The sequence below is a fragment of the Crinia signifera genome, chromosome 3 (genome assembly GCF_055691185.1).
Source record: "Crinia signifera chromosome 3, ASM5569118v1, whole genome shotgun sequence".
Lineage (NCBI taxonomy): Eukaryota > Metazoa > Chordata > Amphibia > Anura > Myobatrachidae > Crinia > Crinia signifera.
Window position 1 is genome coordinate 109,807,679 of NC_139219.1, and position 25,898 is coordinate 109,833,576.

Here is a 25,898-nt window from a genome sequence, read left to right on the forward strand (position 1 = left end):
AATCCACCGTCTTGATACAATAGCTCCAAGAGGGCTTAATGAGCAGATTCATTTTTCAGTATTTAGATAAGTTTATAAGAACCTCGGTGCGGCTTGATGACGTCAGTCTCATGCGGCAGAGAGGGAGGGAGCGCGTCTTGACTCCTGCTCGGCTTCACTCCTTCGGTGTCAGTCTTCTATAAAGGTATGTGTTCTGATATGTGTTTTTTGTAACCTGATGACAATTTAATAAGATAAATTGAAACGTTGTTTGAATGGCATTGCGTGGAGCCTGTTTTTACTAGCCTTGAGTGCCGCACCCCTGGACGTCTGTCTGTCTATCTATCTATCTATCTATACATATATATATATATATATCAGGGAAATTCGGCGGCACTCGCTCCAACAATAACTGACTCCAAAGAATCAATAGTATTCAGTATGACATGTTTCGGTTTTAATTCCGTCCTCAGATACAAAATACATGTTCATTTAGCTTACCTTTATAGCAGTGTAAAGGTAAGCTAAATGAACATGTATTTTGTATCTGAGGACGGTATTAAAACCGAAACATGTCATACTGAATACTATTGATTCTTTGGAGTCAGTTATTGTTGGAGCGAGTGCCGCCGAATTTCCCTGGTATATTACTGCATTTGCACTGCGGAGGGCACCGCACTTGTTGTCTTGTGACTGAAAATTGGAGAGTGCCGGTTATTTACACGTGACTATATATATATATATATATATATATATATATATATATATATATATATATATATATATATATATATATAGCAGATGTATGTACCGAGGTACTGGGGCGGCACTCGTCGGGCTTCACTCAGAATGAAAGAACTGCACACCACACTGCAGTGAGTTCAGTGGTGTGCAGTTCTTTCATTCTGAGTGAAGCCCGACGAGTGCCGCCCCAGTACCTCGGTACATACATCTGCTATTGACTACCTTGTGGAAAGCACCGCGGCAGTTTATACTTTGGTGGAGTGCCGGACCCCAACCCTTGCTATATATATATATATATATAAATGGAAATAGATTGTGCGCAAAGTCTTAAATGAGGGAAAAGTAAAAAAGTACTTCTGTGGAACTATCAGTCCCAGAATACACCAAGCCGCTTGTTCCACGGTAGGGTGATTGCACTCAGGTGATAGAAACCCGGCTCCGTTTAAGCCCTTCAGGGCACCTGAATCCAGCAGGTAAACGAGATCTATAAGAATAGACAAAACGGGTGCTTCATAGTGCAGATATCTTTAAAAGTTTGTATTTATTCGAACACATAGATAAAATGACGTTACCAAATGTGGCGGCTCCAAATAATGCCGCACTGTAAAAGCATGAACACACAGACGTCCCGGCGTCTGGTACAGGGAGAGGTTACACTCCTCCGGACTCTCGCTGGTCTGATCGACGCTGAGCCATGCCCCGTGGAGATATATATATATATATATATATAACAACACTCACCCAGCCTCCAGGAAGGATAGGAAAGGACCAGCACTCACAGGTTTGGTGAAAAAAAGAAGTTTGTATTGGCGTTTTCACAGCATGATAAGTTTACAAGCAGGCTGACCCAACAGCCGTTTCCACTGGATACCTTAACCAGTCTTCATCAGGGGTGCATGAAAGTAACACTGGACACATTTAAATAGCAAAAAACGAGCGCCAAAACCACTGGACGTCTCCAGTCTCTACACCAGCATTCCCCATGACCAAGGAATACAAGCCAGTAGAGATATGATCTCCAACAACATTCATTACCAAGGACCACCGGTGGAATATCTCTCCCTCTTAATGAATATAATTTTGAATAAAAATTATTTTCTATTTCAGAACAGATTTTATCTACAGCGCCAGGGGACGGCGATGGGGTCTAACATGGCCCCATCGTACGCAAATCTATTCATGGCGACATTTGAAAAAACACACATCAGCGGTAATCAACGGTTCAATAAACATATCAAGCTATACGTGAGGTATATTGATGACCTGTTTTTCTTATGGACCGATGGAGAGGACGAGCTAATATGCTTCATCGATTATCTGAACACAATCCCGGGTACCATAAGATTCACAAGCAACTTCAGTCATCAGAGCATCAGTTTTTTGGATGTCACAATTACCCTACAAAATAGGGCTTTGTCCACAACAATCTTCTCAAAGACTACTGATAAAAACTCACTACTACATGCGGATAGTTTCCACCCGCATGCATTGAAGAAGGGTTTACCTTACTCGCAACTGTTAAGGGTCTGTAGAGTGAATTCTGACCCTACAACTCTTAAAGATGCCCTTGCTGCCATGTGTGTTCGCTTCCTCGAGAGGGGCTACAATAAACATGATATAGAAGATGCAATGAATAGAGTCTCTATGCTCGACAGAAATGATCTGCTCACATTATCTGTGAAAAACCCTGACAATGCTAACAGATTAAACTTCTGTAGCACATACACAGTGGCCTCTAAATTTGTGAAAAAGACCATACTGGAACACTGGCATCTGCTTGCTAGTGACCCATCTCTACAAACAGTGCTCAATATTCCACCACGATTTGCCTATAGAAGGGGTCCCAATCTAAAGGACATGCTGGTGGTAACTGATCCTTCGGCTAACATCATTAAACCAACCAACTGGCTTACACGGAAAAATGGGGTCTACAAATGTGCAGGCTGCGCAAACTGCCAATTCCTTGTCACAGGAGAATCATTCAGCAATCCAGCCAATGGAGAAAAACTCTCCCTTAGACACAAACTTGACTGCAACAGCAGGTTTGTAGTCTATGCCCTCTTATGTCCATGCCAACTAGTTTATGTGGGAAAGACAATCAGAACCATTAAAGAAAGATTAAGTCAACACAAATCTTCAATTAAAAAAAGTCTCTCACCCACAGTTGACAACCTGGATCTCAAAAATCTGCCAGTGGCAAGACATTTTCTTGATAAAAAACATAACATTGGTCAATTGAAATGTCACATCATTGACCACATACCCCCACTACGAAGAGGGGGTGACCGAGAGAAACTGCTGCTACAAAGAGAACTCAAATGGATATACCGTTTGAACACACTTGCTCCGCACGGTCTCAACGAAGATTTCAAAATGGGGTGCTTTCTTTAAAGCCACTAACGGTACCGAGCTGTACCTCTAAAACCCCATTATCTATATTTGTATCTATATTCTTTATTTATTTTTTTCTTTCTGCACACACATACTCATAAGCCCGGTCCTTTTTAATATGCCACAGGATGGGTCTTTTACTCATGGCTTTCCATCCAGCCTGCACTTAGCGGCACTTGTCATCTGAGTTAGAAAAGGGGTGGTGAGTGACATGAGCCAGCAATGGTTTCATTGTCACAAACCTCTTCCATTTTTTAATTACATCCATACGCAACGTTTTATACATATTCTTTACATACAGTGTTAAAGGATTAGCTACTTCACCTAATCCAGTGATTTGCCCACCCCTACTCTATTGCGGACTACACTAATCGACACACAACTGTGTCGCCCGCTGTATTACAACACGGTCTACAATGACTAGCTGCTTCTGACAGCACGCAATGGTGCGGTGCCTACACTGTCTCCTGGACGTTTACAAATATGTTGTGAATAACTTCAAGGTCGACACAGCTCAGTGTCGCCCCGCTCTCTCAGCGCACCAGGAACTGTATGTTTAAGACTGCCAATTCTGCTATACCCTTTGACATGTTCCCCACCCGTGCCGCCGTGCACACATTATGCTGTGGATGCCAAGATGTAGACACCGCCGTGTGATGTTCTTTCATACGCTGACAGGTGCCGCCGTGCACTGTCTGAGCGTAATGGACGGACTTATTGATTTAAGTGTTTGGTGTCACTATTTATATATGCAATTGTTCTCTTTCCACGCTTCATGTTGTGGCTATGTTACACATCGATCCCCGCACAGCCTCTCTCACGCTAGAATCACTTTCCCTTTATTATGGCTAAGCCGGACCTTGCACACTTTGCGGGGTCACTTAATTATTTAATTTAAGTTTGCACTTTACAGTTACCAGCACGCATTGGTGATTTGTTACACAGGCTAATTGGTTAACACAGACACACGTCACAGGGATTCCCCCATGACGCATGCAGGCACACTCCCCTGACAGCGTCATCTGACAGGCGCTGTATGCTCAGTTGTGAGGTGCTGATTGACAGCTCCCCATTTGAATTGTACTGGGCGGTTTTGGCGCTCGTTTTTTGCTATTTAAATGTGTCCAGTGTTACTTTCATGCACCCCTGATGAAGACTGGTTAAGGTATCCAGTGGAAACGGCTGTTGGGTCAGCCTGCTTGTAAACTTATCATGCTGTGAAAACGCCAATACAAACTTCTTTTTTTCACCAAACCTGTGAGTGCTGGTCCTTTCCTATCCTTCCTGGAGGCTGGGTGAGTGTTGTTATCAATTGTTTATGGACCCTGCACCGCCACCTATGACATTTTATACTTTGGAGTGCCGTCTTATATCTACATATACTTGCTACCTCTAAAAGACTGAGCACCTATCTCTCCTACTTTGTATCCAGATTGGACAGCAATCTGGTCATACAGACCTTACAATCTACGAATTACAATCTACTTATAAATTAAATATATCAATCTTTTCTTATATTTCTGCCCACCTCCCCAATACGTGGAGGCAGACTGAAGAAAAGTGCAAACCACACTATCCGGTCTAATGTCAACCACCCCTGGACTGGATTTGGCATCCACGTTGCTTTTTTCAGATGCAGACAGAGAGAGGATACTGTTTGCTGATACAGATACTCTTGCATTCAACAAGGATAGCCCGGAGGAAGCATATCAGGACTTGCTAAAATTAAGCAAGCGTGAAATTGAGCTTGAACTACACGGTCTTACACTCTCCCAATATTATAAGGAGCAATTGATTCCGAGAGGGTTTAGGTTGCATAACCAACCCACTTTAGGACGTCACAACAATGACTTCTGCATCAAATGGTGCAATATCTTAAATAGATGCTCACAAGACTTGATGCTCCTTGTAATTGAGCAAACTGGCTCTGATCTAGCTGCCATCAAAGGAGAAATTGGTGATTTACACCAGACTGAACCATATAAGGCACTCCATGTCCCTGAGTGTGATCTACTTAAGAAACTTGACACTGAACTTACCAAATACAGAGAGAACCTATTGAAGTTTAAGAAAACAAAATACAAGCAAGTTAAACTCGATTACAAGGAAAACAGAGTTTATACTTGGTATTCAAGAATAGAAAGCCGACGGCCGCGTCAACAATACAGAAGAGGGACAGCGAGACGCCCCAACACCCAATTTACAGACATAGAAACCCACACCTCGGCCAGCGACTCTGACGCTCCATCCAACTCTGGACAAGATACACAATATCTCAACAGAGCGGACAGACCAAGACGCCCCCCAAAAAACCTGCTGTACCCACCCGCAGGGGTGGGCGAAAAAGACAGACGTCGGGGCAACAAAAACCAACAGGGTCCGTGATCTTCAATCTGTCCAAACATTTACTCTCCCCAGCTGAAATTACTCTTCTGAATAAAGGACTTTCTTTTGTGCCCACCCTCACCCAAGAGAGTTTTGGGTGGCAAGTTGACATGTACAAATTAGGAAGGCAACTTCGACTGAGGGACCACTTTCAAAGGTTCCCCACGCCTCCCGACAGAGGCGGGATGGATACTGGTGCCAGCACTCTGAAGAAACGGAGTACATTTGACCCACCAACCCTTAATGCCTCAATCAACACCTTTTTACGCGTCCTCAAGAGAGATACCAGTCCATACATGGACAAACAGAAAATTTCATACCATAATATCAGCAAATTGGAGAAAGCAGCAATCAAAACCCTTCAAGAAGACAAAGAACTCATAATTAGGGCAGCTGATAAAGGTGGGGGTATTGTATTAATGGATTATTCTTACTATGTCAAGGAGGCACACAATCAACTTTCGGATTCTAAGTGCTATCTGTCCCTGGATCGTGACCCCACTTGGGGATTCAAGAAAGAGATTGATAGCATTATTCAGTTGGGCCTTACTAACCTCTATATCAGCAAGGAGACCGCCGAATTTCTTACTCAAACACATCCAGTAATACCCATCTTGTATACACTTCCAAAGGTCCATAAAACTCTGATTGACCCCCCAGGCCGCCCCATTATCTCGGCTAGGGGGTCTCTATGTCAACCTCTATCTCAGCTTGTGGACTTTCACCTACAACCCGTGGTACAGCATACAGCAAGCTTTATACAAGACACTTCAGACTTCCTGCGCAAACTTAACAATGTTAAAGACCTACCTCAAAACACACTACTGGTGACACTGGACGTCTCCAGTCTCTACACCAGCATTCCCCATGACCAAGGAATACAAGCCAGTAGAGATATGATCTCCAACAACATTCATTACCAAGGACCACCGGTGGAATATCTCTCCCTCTTAATGAATATAATTTTGAATAAAAATTATTTTCTATTTCAGAACAGATTTTATCTACAGCGCCAGGGGACGGCGATGGGGTCTAACATGGCCCCATCGTACGCAAATCTATTCATGGCGACATTTGAAAAAACACACATCAGCGGTAATCAACGGTTCAATAAACATATCAAGCTATACGTGAGGTATATTGATGACCTGTTTTTCTTATGGACCGGTGGAGAGGACGAGCTAATATGCTTCATCGATTATCTGAACACAATCCCGGGTACCATAAGATTCACAAGCAACTTCAGTCATCAGAGCATCAGTTTTTTGGATGTCACAATTACCCTACAAAATAGGGCTTTGTCCACAACAATCTTCTCAAAGACTACTGATAAAAACTCACTACTACATGCGGATAGTTTCCACCCGCATGCATTGAAGAAGGGTTTACCTTACTCGCAACTGTTAAGGGTCTGTAGAGTGAATTCTGACCCTACAACTCTTAAAGATGCCCTTGCTGCCATGTGTGTTCGCTTCCTCGAGAGGGGCTACAATAAACATGATATAGAAGATGCAATGAATAGAGTCTCTATGCTCGACAGAAATGATCTGCTCACATTATCTGTGAAAAACCCTGACAATGCTAACAGATTAAACTTCTGTAGCACATACACAGTGGCCTCTAAATTTGTGAAAAAGACCATACTGGAACACTGGCATCTGCTTGCTAGTGACCCATCTCTACAAACAGTGCTCAATATTCCACCACGATTTGCCTATAGAAGGGGTCCCAATCTAAAGGACATGCTGGTGGTAACTGATCCTTCGGCTAACATCATTAAACCAACCAACTGGCTTACACGGAAAAATGGGGTCTACAAATGTGCAGGCTGCGCAAACTGCCAATTCCTTGTCACAGGAGAATCATTCAGCAATCCAGCCAATGGAGAAAAATTCTCCCTTAGACACAAACTTGACTGCAACAGCAGGTTTGTAGTCTATGCCCTCTTATGTCCATGCCAACTAGTTTATGTGGGAAAGACAATCAGAACCATTAAAGAAAGATTAAGTCAACACAAATCTTCAATTAAAAAAAGTCTCTCACCCACAGTTGACAACCTGGATCTCAAAAATCTGCCAGTGGCAAGACATTTTCTTGATAAAAAACATAACATTGGTCAATTGAAATGTCACATCATTGACCACATACCCCCACTACGAAGAGGGGGTGACCGAGAGAAACTGCTGCTACAAAGAGAACTCAAATGGATATACCGTTTGAACACACTTGCTCCGCACGGTCTCAACGAAGATTTCAAAATGGGGTGCTTTCTTTAAAGCCACTAACGGTACCGAGCTGTACCTCTAAAACCCCATTATCTATATTTGTATCTATATTCTTTATTTATTTTTTTCTTTCTGCACACACATACTCATAAGCCCGGTCCTTTTTAATATGCCACAGGATGGGTCTTTTACTCATGGCTTTCCATCCAGCCTGCACTTAGCGGCACTTGTCATCTGAGTTAGAAAAGGGGTGGTGAGTGACATGAGCCAGCAATGGTTTCATTGTCACAAACCTCTTCCATTTTTTAATTACATCCATACGCAACGTTTTATACATATTCTTTACATACAGTGTTAAAGGATTAGCTACTTCACCTAATCCAGTGATTTGCCCACCCCTACTCTATTGCGGACTACACTAATCGACACACAACTGTGTCGCCCGCTGTATTACAACACGGTCTACAATGACTAGCTGCTTCTGACAGCACGCAATGGTGCGGTGCCTACACTGTCTCCTGGACGTTTACAAATATGTTGTGAATAACTTCAAGGTCGACACAGCTCAGTGTCGCCCCGCTCTCTCAGCGCACCAGGAACTGTATGTTTAAGACTGCCAATTCTGCTATACCCTTTGACATGTTCCCCACCCGTGCCGCCGTGCACACATTATGCTGTGGATGCCAAGATGTAGACACCGCCGTGTGATGTTCTTTCATACGCTGACAGGTGCCGCCGTGCACTGTCTGAGCGTAATGGACGGACTTATTGATTTAAGTGTTTGGTGTCACTATTTATATATGCAATTGTTCTCTTTCCACGCTTCATGTTGTGGCTATGTTACACATCGATCCCCGCACAGCCTCTCTCACGCTAGAATCACTTTCCCTTTATTATGGCTAAGCCGGACCTTGCACACTTTGCGGGGTCACTTAATTATTTAATTTAAGTTTGCACTTTACAGTTACCAGCACGCATTGGTGATTTGTTACACAGGCTAATTGGTTAACACAGACACACGTCACAGGGATTCCCCCATGACGCATGCAGGCACACTCCCCTGACAGCGTCATCTGACAGGCGCTGTATGCTCAGTTGTGAGGTGCTGATTGACAGCTCCCCATTTGAATTGTACTGGGCGGTTTTGGCGCTCGTTTTTTGCTATTTAAATGTGTCCAGTGTTACTTTCATGCACCCCTGATGAAGACTGGTTAAGGTATCCAGTGGAAACGGCTGTTGGGTCAGCCTGCTTGTAAACTTATCATGCTGTGAAAACGCCAATACAAACTTCTTTTTTTCACCAAACCTGTGAGTGCTGGTCCTTTCCTATCCTTCCTGGAGGCTGGGTGAGTGTTGTTATCAATTGTTTATGGACCCTGCACCGCCACCTATGACATTTTATACTTTGGAGTGCCGTCTTATATCTACATATATATATATATATATATATATATATATATATATATATATATATATATATATATATATATATATATATATAGACTTGTGGCAGGCCGGGCACAACTCAAATGTGAGGCACGTTGGATTGCCAAACTAGGTACTGTAGCCCCCAAGGGACTGAACGAATTCTCGGGCTTGAATGTGCTATTATGATACATTGATATTGTTGAGACTTGGTCTGATATTGTTCATAGAAGATGTTCATATTGCTATGCCTATATACTCCACTTAGATAAGTGGAACACTATGTTTCAGTTTGTTTATTCATTTTAATTTTCATGATTTACACGTTGTGCACTAATTTGTAAAGTGGTATGTATTAATATGTATCATGTTACCAGCTCACTGGACACGATGTCATTATCATTGTTATTTTGATAGGTTATCTTTATATGTTTTTAATAAGTGTCAACTACACTATGTCGATAATAAGGATCTGTGAGGTAGATAATGGGTTCAAGTACCCGGGACGGGAGCTCACGCCCCCATAGGCGGGATACTCCCCACTGGTTACCTGTAAGCACGCAATCACGTGAGAGGCGGTTCCTAGGTACCTGCCCTCACACGTGACACACACCTGCAGGGTATTTATTTGTTGTATGTCAGTTTGCATATTGAGCCTGGCGAAAATGTGTATGCATTGAATCGTTGCCATCTTCAATAAATCTTTTTTGATTATCGTCTGAAGTGCTGTGTCTACCGAAGCAAAAGTCTAATCGGACGTGCGATTGGGAGTCCAATCGCACGTCACTCAAAGAATGGACGTGCTTCCTTTTTAAAGTATGTCTGCAGCCTTTTCTCTCAAAGAGCCAGACCACGGCTCAGGGGTGTCCCAATGGAATATGCAGAGACAGAGAGAGAGTAGTGCAACCAAATGAGTGATCATATACAGTAAAAGTAGTTTACTTGTAAAATCAAAGCTCACTTTTTTTTTTGCTAAAAACTTACTGGCAACATATTGTAACTGGCACTACTGGGGGAAAAACATGTAAATGGCACTAAATACATGCATTGCTTGGCATAGTACACAAACTTTGTTTCATGTTTTTAAACCTTGTGTGACATTTAATAGAATGCGATTTTTTGCACTTTCAAAGTTGCCCATATTCGCACTTTTTAAAATCGCATTTTTTGCCGTGAATTCGCATATTTAATGAGGTGCGTATTCCAGGAAAAAAAATGCGATTAAAAGCGATAATGTGCAAATTTTAGGCATGAAAATGTGCGATTTTTAGGCATGAAAATGTGAGAATTTGTGGTAATGTGCAAATTAGTGTTTATTTAAACAAAAAAAAAAGGCTTGAGGTCCCCCCTCCTGAGCATAACCAACCCTGGGCTCATTGAGACCTGGTTCCAAAATTACGGGGGGACAAAAAGCATAAGGGTCCTACGTATTTCTGAAACCAGCCACGTACTCTTGGACCGGCTCTGGTTCCAAAAATCTGGGGGACAAAAAATCTGGGGGTCCCCCGTATTTTGAAACCAGCACCGGGCTCCAACAGCCCGCAGTTTCATGCCACAGCAGGGGTTCACTTTTTATATAAGGTTCCCCGGCCGAAACATGAGCACCGTGGCTGGTCATCCTGGGACTGGGTACCTGGAGGAGTGGGGACCCCCAATAAAGGGGTCCCCCGCTCCAGGCTTCACCCTTCCAGGGCTGAAGCCGGGGGCTGTCACTGGCGTTCGTGGTCAGTGGACGCCGGCCTGGTAGGTTTAAATCTCACATACCTAACATGGCTTTATGCCAGAGAACTACAAGTGTCAGCAGACTTCCCCGCATGCTGGGACTTAGAGAAACACAAGTCCCTGCATGCGGGGCATTAATGGGCCCGGTTAGGACCAGTCCAAGAGTCGGGGGCTGGTTTCAGAAATATGGGGGACCCCTATGCTTTTTGTCCCCCGTATGTTTGGAACCAGGTCCGGCTCAATGAGCCCAGTGCTGGTTATGCTCAGGAGGGGGGACCCCACGCCATTTAAAAAAAAAAAAAAAACACTTTAACACATTCTTTTACACAGGACCCTGCACAGATCTCAATGATCTGTGCAGGGTTCTGGCCAATTTGCATATCAGAACCTGGTCTACATGTTTGGCGATTTTTAGGCACATTTTTCCGAATTTGCATCTCATTAAATATGCAAATTGTATACTTTTCAATGGGAAAACATCTGGATGCGAGTTCCGGCGATACTAAAAATCGCACTTTCAGAATGTGCGATTTTGCTGCAAAATCAGCGTTTTTGCCATTTTTCGCATCTCATTAAATATGCGAAATTGGGGAAAAGTGTGATTTCGGCCGTTTTTGGCGAAAAAATCATATTTTCGCATCTCATTAAATGTCACCCTTTTTTTCATGCACAAATAAAATATATTTGTGTGTATTTCAGGTGTATGATGTGCTATACAACATAAATGCAAGATACCTCATGTACCATGCATTTTGGATAAGGGATACTCAACCTGTTTTGTGATGTTTTTTAATTAAATAGCAACACTATTTGCTGCTGGAGTGTTCATCATTTGTTGTCTTACCTGCATCCTCAATTCTGTGTTCAAATGGTCATCAACTCCACTAACTCCTGACTGTATTCTTTTAATCATGTGGAAGATATTGTTAAAAACACATGTTATGAAGAAAACAGCAGCTGAACACAATCTCAGTCACCTTTAAGGGACTATGCCAGTGGTGTAGCTTGGTTTGGGGCGCCCCCCGTCGTTAAAGGTGGGCGCCTCCCCCCCTCCCCGCTGGCCTCCCCACCCCGGCCGCCGGTGCCCCCCCCCCCCCCCCATCGCCGCAGGCTTACCTGTCTGCGTGTCCCGGCTCCCCTCCTGGCTTCAATTAATAATTCTATGCAGACGGACCACGATAAAATGGTCGCCCCCATACCGCAGACTGTTTCAGAGTACTGTCTGCTTTATGGGGCGGCCATTTTATCGTGGTCCGTCTCCATAGAATTGGTTGAAGCCGTCTCCATAGAATTGGTTGAAGCTGGGACGCGCAGACAGGTAAGCCTGCGGGGGATGGGGGGCGGGGGCATTACTATAGCACCGCAGCCCCCGGCGCCCTCACATGCACAGCGCCCCCTCCCCCGCGACCGCGGGGGGCTGCAGTGCTCTAGTTACGCCACTGGACTATACAACAGAAGGCCAGCTGAAACATACACCCGCCAAACCGAGACTTCAGCACCCAAGAATTTCTTATTATATTACTGATAAAAATGAGGGAGTGTCAAATTTAGGGATTGTGTGTAGTTTTAGGCCAAATTTCAGTAGAACTATAGAAAACTCTGAAGGGTTAACAAACTTTCAAGCACCAGGCGTATTGCTCTATCTCAGAACACTTCCTGATTTTTGTTTTTTATTGTAATATGTAATGCGCAATGTAAATCTATTAAACTACTTTGGCAGTATGATTGTGATCTCAGTAACTTGAATTGAATGCTTTGTTGGGTTTTTGTGTACTACACTGAGCAATCACTTCTCATTTCCTTCCCAGGCTGAGCTTTTCAGTATTGAAGGTTAAGTGACAGATACAACTTAAAACCCTATTTAGCTATTCCTTGACAGTACCTGTTGTTGACTTAAACATTGTTTACCTGTTTTCAAATCAGTAATTATGCTGAGACACTGAATTCTGAAATCCTGAACAGTACAGAACATATTTTAAGTATGTAGGAAAGGGTATTTGTCTGTCTTACCGTGATTGGTTTTGCATTCCAAAGGCACCTGTGCAAATACATCTCTGCATGGTTCTATGATTAATGGTTTATCATCACAAAGCTTGTCCACCTTTTTAGTAATGGTCCAATACAAAATCTCATATGTACTTCATAACCTATCATTGTGTAAGACCTTTCAGGGTGCCTCTGTGTGTCAGATATTGATAGACATGTAAGAGAATAGATGGGAATACACAAGATCAAGAATAGTTTTTCACATAGTTCAAACTTGGGACACGTAGTACACTTACTGAAATTAAACATACCTACGTATTTCTAAACATCCTTAAACAGCAACATGTGAAAACTAGAAACTAGAAAAAGAATCTACAGCACAGTGGTACATGTTCTAAAAAAATGTTTTGGTGCTATACAATTGTAATAGTGTATTGTACAGGCAAGTGCTAGTAAGGTAGCTAGCATAGATAAACAGGATAACAATTCAAATTATTGGCAACATTATAATATACATTTTGTATACAAATTTTTAAATCCTAAAAATATCCACATCAGTTAATAAATCATTGCCTTCGTAAGTATACTAATTGAAAAGATGAGAGGATTGGAAGTTTTCCCTCCTACATCACTTTATATATAGTTCTGTATTAGAATGATTTTTACATAGCTGCTTTATGTACAGTTGGGTATACACAAGTAATTATAACTGTAAATGGTGATTTTGGTACATGTTTTAATATGCAAAATTTAATCTGCCTTAAATACTTTAAACTATATAATTTTTATGTATTGTTCTATGGAACATGTTACCATTGCAGATGTATTTTACTTTTAGGAGAAGATTGCTCAGTTCATGAAACTGCGGACTATGATCACTGATGCTTGTGCAGCACAGAATAGAATCTTGGAACCCATCCCGAAGAGCACAAGTGGTCCTTTACCTGGTGAGTAACAGTATGTGGGCCTGATTCTGGTTCACTTGCAAAAGCAAATTCTCTCTCTCTAATGGACCAAACCATGTACACTGCAGGTAGGGCAGATGTAACGTGCAGAGAGTTAGATTTGGGTGGGCTTTTGTAAAGCAGCCAGTATTTACTCTGCACAGAAACAAAATCACATCTAACTTTCTGCACATGTTACACCTGGCCCACCCACAGTGCACATGGTTTTGTCCATTAGAGAGCGAATTTTCTTTTGCAAGTGAACCAGAATCAATCCCTGTAGCCATGGAGTTTCTCAAACAATGATTGTATAGCTTTGTTTCCTAAAAGCTAAATATATGTTTGCAAAATAAAAATGATGTACTTTGCCTGTGGCTAATGTTGGTAGTGTGCTCTTCAATTGTTACCACTTGACTAAGCAGTGTTCACCCTATTTTACATTAAATATTGTCAGTTGTAGCAAGGTATGTTGTTAAATTGTTGCTGTGTACACATTCTCAAATACTTTGGTTACATTCCATAACAACAGCTATTGTTTCAGTCACTGTATTTATAGCAATGTGTGTGCTGGTTCAAAATTCTAACTGATGTTTCTATAAGTGGACATGTTAAATCCATGTACAGTATCTGCAGGATAATTAATTTTCTAATCTGTATATTATACCATTAAATGAAAATTAGAAACTGTTTGCTTTCAAATAAACAGTAATCTTTGGAGTGTAATAACTTAATGTATACTATCTAAGCAGTTTAACTTTGTTCGCTTAGTATAGGCTAGTAATGACTGATTTCTAACACCAATGCTGGTGTGAGTCCTTCTAAAAAAAATAAAACTACTGGGAACACACACCCACAAAACACTCAATGTGCCATACAGTATGAGATAGAGTGAGACTGGATTAAAACGAGCATTGTCAATGTCTACAGTAAAGAGGTGACTCTGGGATGTGGCATTCTAGGCAGAGTGGCAAAGAAATGCCATGCCTGAGACTGGCCAATAAAAGGAAAAGATTAATATGGGCAAAAGAACTCAAACATTGGACTGATGAAGATTGGAAAAAAAGTGTTATGGACTGCCTAGAAGGCCACCTCTTCGCTGTAGATGTTGACACTAGCATTTTGTGGGTACCATTTAATGCAGCTGCCAGTTGTGGACCTGTGAGACATGTATTCAAACTATAGACTCTAATGTACTTGTCTTCTTGCTCAGTTGTGCACTGTGGCTTCCTACTCATTACTCAGGCTGAGAAGGAAAAGATAAATGAAAATTTAGAAACCAATCCTGCAAGTAAAAAGGAAATGAAACGATTAGAGGGTAAAAACCTAGTTTTTGAAGGAAAAGACCTGAGCCATTTTGTTACTAATAAAACCAAGACGTATTTGAATTGTTTGTGATCCACAATATGACAGAATACTGCAGTGATTCTCTAAAAAACCATGTGAACCCTCTTAAGGTGGTCAATGATACCGCAGAAAGAGGAATTGCTCTGATAAAAAAGTTGAACGAATCGGTCAGGGACAAACCACAAAAACAATTCTTGTGCCTGTAGTGTCGACGGATCTGATTATGCAAAAAGCTATACCTGCAAACCAACATTGGCGTATTGTCGAGGGAGGAATCTCAAACAGCTACTCATGCATAAACCCCAGCCGACCACAAGTGATCGTAATTGGTTACTATCATGCCATCCAGGCTGCTATAGATATGCTGGCTGCACAACTTGTAGTTCACTGATCACTGGAACGAGTTTCCCAGATCCACATAGTGGACGATCAATCTCAATCAAATACAAGTTGCATTGTCGACTGGATCATGTGATCTATCTATTGTATTGTCCATGCGGCCTAGTTTATGTTGGTCTCACTACCTGCACTTTCCGCGAACGGATGGCCAACCATCGGAGCGCCATCAATAAAGCTCTGATCAAAGGCACAACAGACAAGCCAATGGCTCAACATTGTCTGGCCAAACAATATCAAGTGTCTTCCATTAAAAGCAGGATTATAGACTGGGTTCCGGTTCCACCAAGTGGAGGGGATCGGACACTGCAATTGAAAAAACTTGAGGCGTAGTGGATTTTCACTTTAAACACGGTGGCGCCTTACGGTCTCAATGAACACAAATCCATTATATGTGTTCTTATGCTGAGTGTTTTTGGGTTTGCGCATCAGTGACATTCCAATGACTATGAAGATCTCCTGCATTGGGACCACAATGTGGATTTACCCAGCACAGAAGAAGTGACATAATATACTCCCTAGCCTTATTTTGCAATTTTCCGGTCTTCTGGCATTGATGGCTAATGTCAAGACTGTAAACTCCCCTAGTCTACAAACCTGAGCAAACAAGCACGAGTTTTTAATGTTATTTTTTTGTTGTGTGTAATAAGTTTGGATTGGAGCCTCCAATTTATTTGTTGGCATCCAATAAGTTATAGTGGTATTTCTTTACACCAAGTCCACTGATGTATATATGTGTTTTTTAGATGTTATTTGTTTGATGTATTGTGTCAGTACCTACCCATTTATGTCCAATACCCCTACTTCGAACATTAGCATTCGTTTTCTAATACTAGTAGTAGTAGTAGTAGTACGTTTATTTATAAGGCGCCGCAAAGTGTCCGCAGCGCCGTACATAGCAAACAAAAAACTAATTACAAGGTAACGTACAGGGTGTGTTGAAAAATACAGTATAAATAGGGGTATAGCTGGTCGAACTAAAATCAGCATCAATTCAGAAGTAGAAGTACTACTATCGAAGTGAAGATCATTGCTCATTGCTTGCAACTATGTTGCCCCTGTGGCCGTCAACTATTTAATATTTCCTTACAACACCATTGCTAGTACGGTTCCTAGGAACCTTTATGGTGCTGCGGTTTCCCCTGAGTGAACACCCGTGTCTCTTTTATGTTTGTATAGGTACTATGTTGTGCTATTATTTCAACAGCGCTGGTATTCTTATGCAGCAAGGCAGCTTTAGTTTGCTGTGTGATTCAGTTATTAACATAGTCGGATATTCGCTGGTGCTGGAATGCGTCACTTTCGGGACCCGACTTCCAGGTCTCATGGCGTGAGTGACCATATGGGCGGTATTCAATGAGAATACCTGCGAGGTGCAGTGAATCCTTTTTAGGATTCGCTGCACATTCGCCACTTCCGGAGCCGGCGGGCTCCGGTATTCAACGTGTCAGGGGCTCGCTGCCCCTGACTGGCGAATATGAGCTCCTGCGGCGATTGCCGCAGGGAGCCTGAGGACGGTGGCAGGCAGAGAGATGGAAGTCTCTCTGCCTACCCCAGAACTTTGTGGGGGGTAGGTGGGCTCCCTGGGTGCCAGGCAGCACAGGCTGCCCCCCGGGGGTGCCAGCAGGAGACCGTATATTCACTATACCCGATCGTAACGATCGGGTGCAGTGAATATATGAATATGTAATGAGCGGCTCGGCTCCGGCGCCCCCTGCTGGCTGCTGTGTAAAAAAATATATATATATATATATATATATATATATATATATATATTTTTTTTTTTTTTTTTTTTTAAATTAAATATATATTCATGTGCTTACAGCACATGAATAAAAATAGCATGCCCCTCCTCAGAATAAAATTCCTGATTTTTTTACACCAAATGTAAAAAACAAAACACTTTATTTTAAAAGTTCACATTCCACTTCACCATAAAAAGATAGCGATTGCTACTCGGTGAATCATGGCGAAAAAAACCTTCAAATGTATTCGCCATGTGGTCATTGAATAGGGTGATTCACCGTTTTAGTCAGAAATTCGCCAAACAGCACAAATTCGCCATAAAAACATGGCAAATCAGGCTCATTGAATACCGCCCCATATGTGCGGACTCAGCCGGGAATAGACAGTGCAGCAACTGTATGTTAATAGATCAGGTAAGCCCTGTCCTTCTCCAAAGCCCTGATGATCTTTTTATAGTTGGCTACATCTAGTTATTAATCCAACAGTTGTTTATAGATGGCCGGAAATGAGATAATCTATCCAGTTTGTGTCAGCTATAAGCTAACAGGAATTCAAGTTTTGGCTCCATGTTTGAGCAGGGTACTTGGGGTATATATATATATGGGTAGTCCAGCAGCAGGTACCTTGCTGTAGGTACTGCTGCACAGTCTGTGCTGTGGGTTTATTGCAAGTGATATATATGGATTGATACTCCTGACAACGGTCCTGAGAGGACAGAAACGTTGATTGGCATCTTTATTTATGCACCTATGAAGGTTTGAATAAAATACCCAGCATTTTTAATTGCAAATTGGAGTTTGGTGAGTGCCTCTTTCTCTTCTATATATTTTGGACTTTGACGGTTCTGGAGGTCACCCCAGCAGTTAAGGCCGGCACTCCTCCTTGTGGTATGGTAACCTGCCCAGGTGCCTTCCAGGATGCAGCAAGCACCCAAAGTAATAGAGCCAATGGAGACGGCGGCACTCAAAGGGACTTTGGAAAAGAAATTCAGACCACTCTAGGGACTTGAACCCCAGAGTGGTCTGAATTTCTTTTCCAAAGTCCCTTTGAGTGCCGCCGTCTCTATTGGCTATATATATATATATATATATATATATATATATATATATATATATATATATATATATATATATATATATATATATATATATATATATATATATATATATATATATATAAACATTTGTCCCATGGGGAATAATACACATAATAACCGCAACAGGGGATTGATACACACACTTTAGAAGCAGTATTTTACAGCTTGTAATAGGTTATGTCCCCTATAGATGTGATATACACATACATATTTATATTGATCATTAATACACAGTTCCTCATAAACTTTGAACACCCAGTTTCCATTTGTAGTAGAACCTAGTTACCTAGAACCTAGTTACCCAGTTAGAGCTACAGTAGGTGCAGGGGCTGTGGCTGCTACGTGGCCCTGGTCCCTGTGGGTGGCTTCTTCTTTCTTAGCATTATGCTGCTACAGGCACATCTGCTGTCCCAGTTTGCCCCTCAATTATGCTGGAAGTAACCATGCTGGGACATCCCCGGAACACAGCCATGTCTCTTCCCAGCATCAGTCAAGGAGAAGAGACTGTTGATGGAAATTATACTGTGGGGACCCCTTTAATTTCCTGACAGTATTGCAGAACTCCTAAACAGCCTTTCTATTTCTATATATATGAGGTTGGACACCAGTTACTGTTTAAACTGCTAGGGTCCCCACTGCATGACTGCCAGTCTAGAAACCAATTAGCAGCATGGCCTTTCAGCAGGAAGCCCACACTGCGATGATTTGTCAGCTACAATTTTGTTCTAGGGGCTGCAGACTATGCAGCCCTAGTAGCTATTTCACTGCAGCTGTGCATGAGTATAATACTGAATATTTACTCTTCTATATAATCAGATGCACATCAGATGCTATTCATTATTAATTGCACTAGTCACCAGATGCATTTAATAATTTTTTGTACTGTTATAAATACTAAAAGACAAAACACTAAAATCAGGCGCAACAAATTATGGTGGATTTACTAAAAAACAAAGTGTATTAAGGCAGCTCCCAGTGGGAACCTTTAAGGGACCCAATAAGACAAAAATGGGGGGACGACTATTATTATTCAGATATAATAATGTAGAGAGCGCACTGAATTAAACACATATATTTATTAAAAAACAACAAATAATCAAAACAATCACAATCTCAATATTTTGATAAAAGATGATTAGACACACACGGGCATGCACTTAAACCTAGCACAGTTCATGTACTGTATATGAAGTCCAATGGCTCTTACCCGCTGAGGCAGATGGAAGAAAAACCAGTTAACGGGGAGCTGATATATTGTATGGGAATGAAGTTTTTGAAAAGTCCATCCAATAAAGTTATGGGTTAAATGTTACAATGGAATGATGATGGGGAAGCGGGGGAACAGTTGAAATGAATGAAGCTTGCAGGAAACTCACTTGCTGGATTAGGTGGTCCTGTGCTTCAACCGGCTGGTGATGGTATATAGCCGGGAGCACGACCAGAGCAAACAGTGGTGCGGCTGGGTACTTGGATGATATGCCGTCTCATCTACCGCCGTGACGTCCCAAGGAGAGAGCCGACGACGGGAGTGACTGGACACCTGACGCACTTGGGTTGCCGTGAGTTAAAATTGTATGTACTTGTGTTGGTAGTTTATAATTGGGATAATTTCATCCATGCAATATGGGAATACACTGCCCCAATTTGATGAAGTATATATATATCCTCATTTGATAAAATGTCTCTAAAATAGAGCAGAATTATAGACTGACAACAATAGGTGCAAAATACAATCTTAAATATAATTGTTTGATCAAAATTCACATGCCCTCTCAACAGGATTCGAACCGGGAACTGGGATAAGCTCCTTTTCTGAGTCTGTATCCTTGCTGATTGAGCCACAGGCTCCAAATATGGTTATAGAGAGTTTTGGAAATATATGAAGCTCTCTTTTAAAATAATTTTTTAATTAAAAAAAAAGTGAAAACCCGAAAATAGTAAATGAGATTTATACATAGAGACCTATTAGAATAATAAATATATTGTGACCTTCAAGATTGCCACTTTTTTCTTTTGTATTATAATTGTTATGTTATGATATGGAAACAAAGTAAATAACTGACTTTTGACTTAGTGATGATTTTAAGCCACACAAACCGGGCTCTCATACTAATTAAAGGCGTGCTGCTAGTACAGGTGTACTCTAATTGAAGTCCCACCACTGATTGGTTGATTCACCTTTTAAAATGGGCAGCCAGACACACTCCCATATGAGGAAACCGTCTGATCCCACGACGGAGAAACGCGTTAAGACTGGGAGGGCCACCCGGCATCCACCTATACCCACCACTTGTTCTATCTCTGATTCCGAATCTACCTCGTTTCCCTCGGTGCTGGTACCCACAAGTGGAAGGGCGACCTGCGGCGAACCCTGACCAACCTGAACTTCCAATGGGACCCCCGAGAGGTACAGCTTGCATCAAGTCTCACGGCAACCCAAGTGCGGCAGGTGTCCAGTCACTCCCGTCGTCGGCTCTCTCCTTGGGACGTCACGGCGGTAGACGAGATGGCATATCATCCAAGTACCCAGCCGCACCACTGTTTGCTCTGGACGTGCTCTCGGCTATATACCATCACCAGTAGGTTGAAGCACAGGACCATCTAATCCAGCAAGTGAGTTTCCCACAAGCTTCATTCATTTCAACTGTTCCCCCGCTTCCCCATCATCATTCCATTGTCACATTTAACCCATAACTTTATTGGATGGACTTTTCAAAAACTTCATTCCCATACAATATATCAGCTCCCCGTTAACTGGTTTTTCTCCCATCTGCCTCAGCGGGTAAGAGCCATTGGACTTCATATACTTTACATGAACTGTGCTAGGTTTAAGTGCATGCCCGTGTGTGTCTAATCATCTTTTATCAAAATATTGAGATTGTGATTGTTTTAATTATTTGTTGTTTTTTAATAAATATTCAGTGCGCTCTCTACATTATTATATCTGAATAATAATAGTCGTCCCCCCATTTTTGTTATAAATACTGTAGTTTGATCCCGGTGGAAAATAAATCTTATAATGGTAGGAAGGAAAATGTATATTATTAAATGTATTTTATTACATATTTTGGTGCAAATTGTTTTTTTTACTGGTGCCTGACAGGGTCCCGACAGTCGGGATCCAGACAGTCATTTACCTGACGTCGGGATCCGACTGATAAAACACAGACGGACGGGTTCCCGACGGCCACCGGCTATTCTCCCTCGTGGACCCCCATAGAGGGAGATTAGAATAGGTGGCAAGCGTAGCGAGCCCGCAAGGGGCTTTGTTGCGCTAGCCATGCTGTCTGAGTCCGGCCAGTCGGGCTAAAGACTGTCGGGATCCCGACTGTTGGACCCCTGTACCACACCCTTTTTTACAACTGTACATTTGTCTCATAATTACAAAAAAGTGACACTGCACATGCCTCGCAGGATGTGTGCATACGTGGTCGTAGTAGTGAGTCACATGGTCTTAGAAATACATTGCAAATACACTTAATAATAATCCTAACTTTTACAATGGTATATATTTGTTGTGGCTTGCCAATGCATTTGAAAACTTCAAGCAATAATTACACAGCACTGAGGAATCAAATAATGTGGACTTCAGTTTAGTCATTGAAAACAATTAGAAATAATGTACATTCCCTCCCCTACCCTTGACTGCATAGTACACTAGACATACTACAAGTTTTATGACTAATGACATTACAGAAAATTTTTACTCTGAATTTATTTATGAGTTGGATGTTGAAGGTTGTGTGCAAGTATAAGATGAAACACCAAAACATCCAGAAGTTTTCTGTTTGGGTAATGTCAAATCAAGATCTGACCTGATGTTGAAATCTATTGGGCTCACACATTGCATAGAAAGACCAGGTTCTATTTGTTTTTCTAATGCTATTTGTTGAGGTGACAAGCATAGAAAGTTGCTGAGCCATTAGTTCAGCTTATAGAGGTACATATCACTTACATCAATAGCATACCCATGTGAGTGATGAGTGAAAATTTCAGTATCATAAATGGAATAACTCTGTACATCCAGAGCACTTCCCTTCATGTGTCTAATGGATTTTCTTTTTTTTTTTTCTATTTTGTTGACTCAATCCAGAATTAAACCTACTCTAATTCAAATGTTCATTTCTTACTCAAATGACATTAACATTGTCATGTCTTTTAATCCTAGTAGCAAAGAGTACAGTTACACAGAGTGTATTCATTGGCAGACCTAATCATATTTCTGTGTGGGTAGAAACACAAATTTCTCCAGTATACCCCATCCACTATTCCAGCACGGATGGGGTATGCTGCAATGCACTACATAAGGGTAAAATTGTCATTTGTAATTCAAGTATGCTGATTGATAAAAGCCTGAGCCTGGAAAGGCTGAAACGTTTATCTACACTGCCTGATCCCCTCCCGCTCTCTCTCTCTCTCTCTCTCTCTCTCTCTCTCTCTCTCTCTCTCTCTCTCTCTCTCTCTCTCATCTAGTGGATGGGGTATTCTGGATAAATTTGTGTTCCTACTCACGCAGCAATATGATTGGTTCTGCCGATGAATATATATATATATATATATACATGCAAATTTAATCTGTGCAAAGTCAGTTACTATGACTTTAAGAAGAAAATCCGTCTCCAAATGTATGATGCAGCTCAACTTCACCAAAGGCTTGTCTCAGCCTCAAAGTACGGTGCATGTAGGGAGAAGTGAGAAGGAGCGCACAATGAGTAAATTTGAAACCAATTTACTTAAAAAGTGTAATAATAGTACAAACATGTTTGTTATCCTGAAGAAAACACGGTACTTGTTTCCTAGCACGGCGCCCACGATATTAAGTTGTATGGCATCGCATTGCATGCCATATGCCCGCCTGCGATGCGATATCAAATTGTATAAGCCCCTATACGATTTTTAATTGTATAAGCACCCTAATGGATGCTTACAATGTTAAATGCACCCCCACACCACCCCCACTATCAACGCCAACCCGAAGCGTGGCGAGCGCAGCGGTACGCATCCTCCGATCTTTTCATACCCCCACTATCCACATCAGCGTGCAGTTGATTTAATATAGTGTGGCGAGCGCAGCGAGCCACCCAGCCCGAAGCGTGGCAAACGCAGCGAGCATTACTTTACATGTATTCCGCATCCCCTCGCGGGGCGCGCTGCACTCGCCACGCTTCGGGCTGGGTGGCTCGCCACACTATCTAAAATCAACTCCACGCCGACTTGGATAGTGGGGGTATGAAAAGGTCGTACCACCACCGCTCGCCACGCTTCGGGTTGGCGTTGAAAGTGGGGGTGCTTTTAACATTGTAAGCACCCATTACGGTGCTTATACAATTAATTATATTCTAGGGGGCACATTTAACATTGAAAACACCAATTAGGATGCGTATACAATTTTAAATCGTATACCATTCTATATGGCATACAATGGCATACAATGCGATGGTATACAATTTAAAATTGTATAACATCGGCTGCCATAGCGTAACATCGCATCGAATACCATCGTATGCCTTCTGGTATGCGATGCGATGGGCGCCTTGCTAGGAAACAAGTACCGAAAATACATATATATCTTGAAACGTCAATATGACTAAATAAACATCACCGTCTGTTTCACTACAAAGTAGAAGGCACACAGTGAGTCGGACTCATTCACACACAGACAGCACAGTAAAGGCCCGAGTGGATGGCCGAGCCGTGGGGGTCACTGAAAGCTAGTACAGGCAGCCAGGCAGGGGAATGGAAGCTCTGGGGCCCTTCAGATCACCGGGCCCATCACCAGGGCTGCCAGTTGAAATGGTCAGGCCTGGAACTGATTACTAGTCCACCCCACTCCCCCCACACACACAGACAAACCTACCGCCCGCCCTGGCTCTGCGTGGCCCTAGCTGACTTCTACTACTACAGCCAATCAGAACAGCTTCCAGTATAAAAGCTCTGATGGGCTCATCAGATGGTGCCACAATTTAAATGCATCTGCAGGTGAATTTGGTGAAGGAGAAGCCTGCTCTCCATGAGCAATAGCTGGGCTTCAGCAGAGGCAGCTCAGCGGAGGCAGTTGGGGTGTGTGGTGGGAGGAATGAGTGGCCCGGGCCCTTCATTCTGAGTCAGAGTGGCCAGGCCCAGGACATCTGTGGCTGCAGCACTCCCTTGATGGTGGCCGTGCCCATCACACTTGACCCCACCTGTCGCTGTGCCTGCAGTGGACATAGGATCAATTAGGCTCTAATGTGAATTGGGGTACTGTGTTATATAATGTGTATTAACAGCCCTACAATGTGATATTATGTAAGCTAGGGAACTACTTCAGGGTATAACATTTACTACTGTAGGGCACAGCTGCTATGGTTCTGAAAATGAACTAGTTCATTATTATGGGTCATAAAACTGCTTCAAAGAGGTTTCTTCCTGTATTGGGACAGGGACCTTGTCAAAATGTTGTTATGTGTCCCATAAGGTTCTGACTACAGCCCCTACCTTCAGACATTAATGTATCATTGCACCCAAAAATGGTTATTAGGGAGGCTACTGTATTGGGATAATAATATATAACTCTGCTGTTACCATTTTGTATTTACATATCATCAACCTAAATATTTATCACTAAATTTTATTTGTATACCGTCTACCTATTACAAGCAGTACAGATGGTGTAATCGTTAGCATTTGCTGCCTCACAGCATTGAGGTCATTGGTTCAATTCCCACCTAAAGCTGGGTACACATATGTACAATTTAATTTTTCTTGCGACCGTTCGATCGACCGAATACACGTTCGGCCGTCCGAAACATACGACCGATCTGCGCGTACACATATGTACAATTTTACTTGCGACGTCCGATGTACTCCCGTCCAAACAATCGCAAGAAAAAGATTGTACCACCGTACACACTCTCCCGTTCTGGCTATTCGCACGATAAAAATGTACACAACATTATCATAATGGGCTGGATTTAAAAGAGCATACCAAAACGAGGCGTGATCACGGAACAAAGAATCGTTCGTGTAGTACAGTGAATAGAGCCGTGACTATTCAGATCATTGCTAGCTGTACTGGATATACGTACGTACGTTCGTTCGTCTATCGGTGCATTTGGGCCTTTTTAATCATGAGCTTGAGGAGAAGGAAGGCTCGTGCGTGCATTTTGGCTGCTATGGCCATTAGATTGCGGGCTATTAAAAAAAGAAAAAGGACCAAGAATCGGAGCTGCTGGACCAGAGACTGGCTTCTGAGGAGAGACACCTTCTCCCACATGCCATTGCTACAGGAGATACGGGAGAACAATCCTGATGATTTCAGAAATTATCTCCGTATGGATGACGCTACCTTTATGGAGCTGCTGACACTGGTTACCCCTTTAATAGAGAGAGAGGACACCTATTTCAGGAGGCCCATTTCTGCAGAGCAGAGACTGGTGGCAACGCTGCGTTACCTGGCAACAGGCAGGACCCTTGCCGACCTGAGATTCACCACCGCAATATCATCTCAAGCGCTGGGGTTGATAATACCAGACACCT

The 25,898-nt window shown here is 42.3% G+C and overlaps 1 protein-coding gene across 7 annotated transcripts in view; it reads left to right on the top strand.

Annotated features, from left to right (window-relative positions):
* Positions 1-25,898, top strand: part of FAM120B (family with sequence similarity 120 member B) — a 224,095-nt gene that overhangs the window by 159,964 nt on the left and 38,233 nt on the right. For all 7 annotated transcript variants that reach the window (XR_014471647.1, XM_083176370.1, XM_083176373.1 and 4 more), the window contains one exon: positions 13,696-13,804. Coding sequence is in view for 6 of the 7 variants with exons in the window: in XM_083176370.1 (XP_083032496.1) it covers positions 13,696-13,804 (109 nt within the window). In the remaining variant the exon portion in view is untranslated. The remainder of the gene's footprint in view (positions 1-13,695; positions 13,805-25,898) is intronic.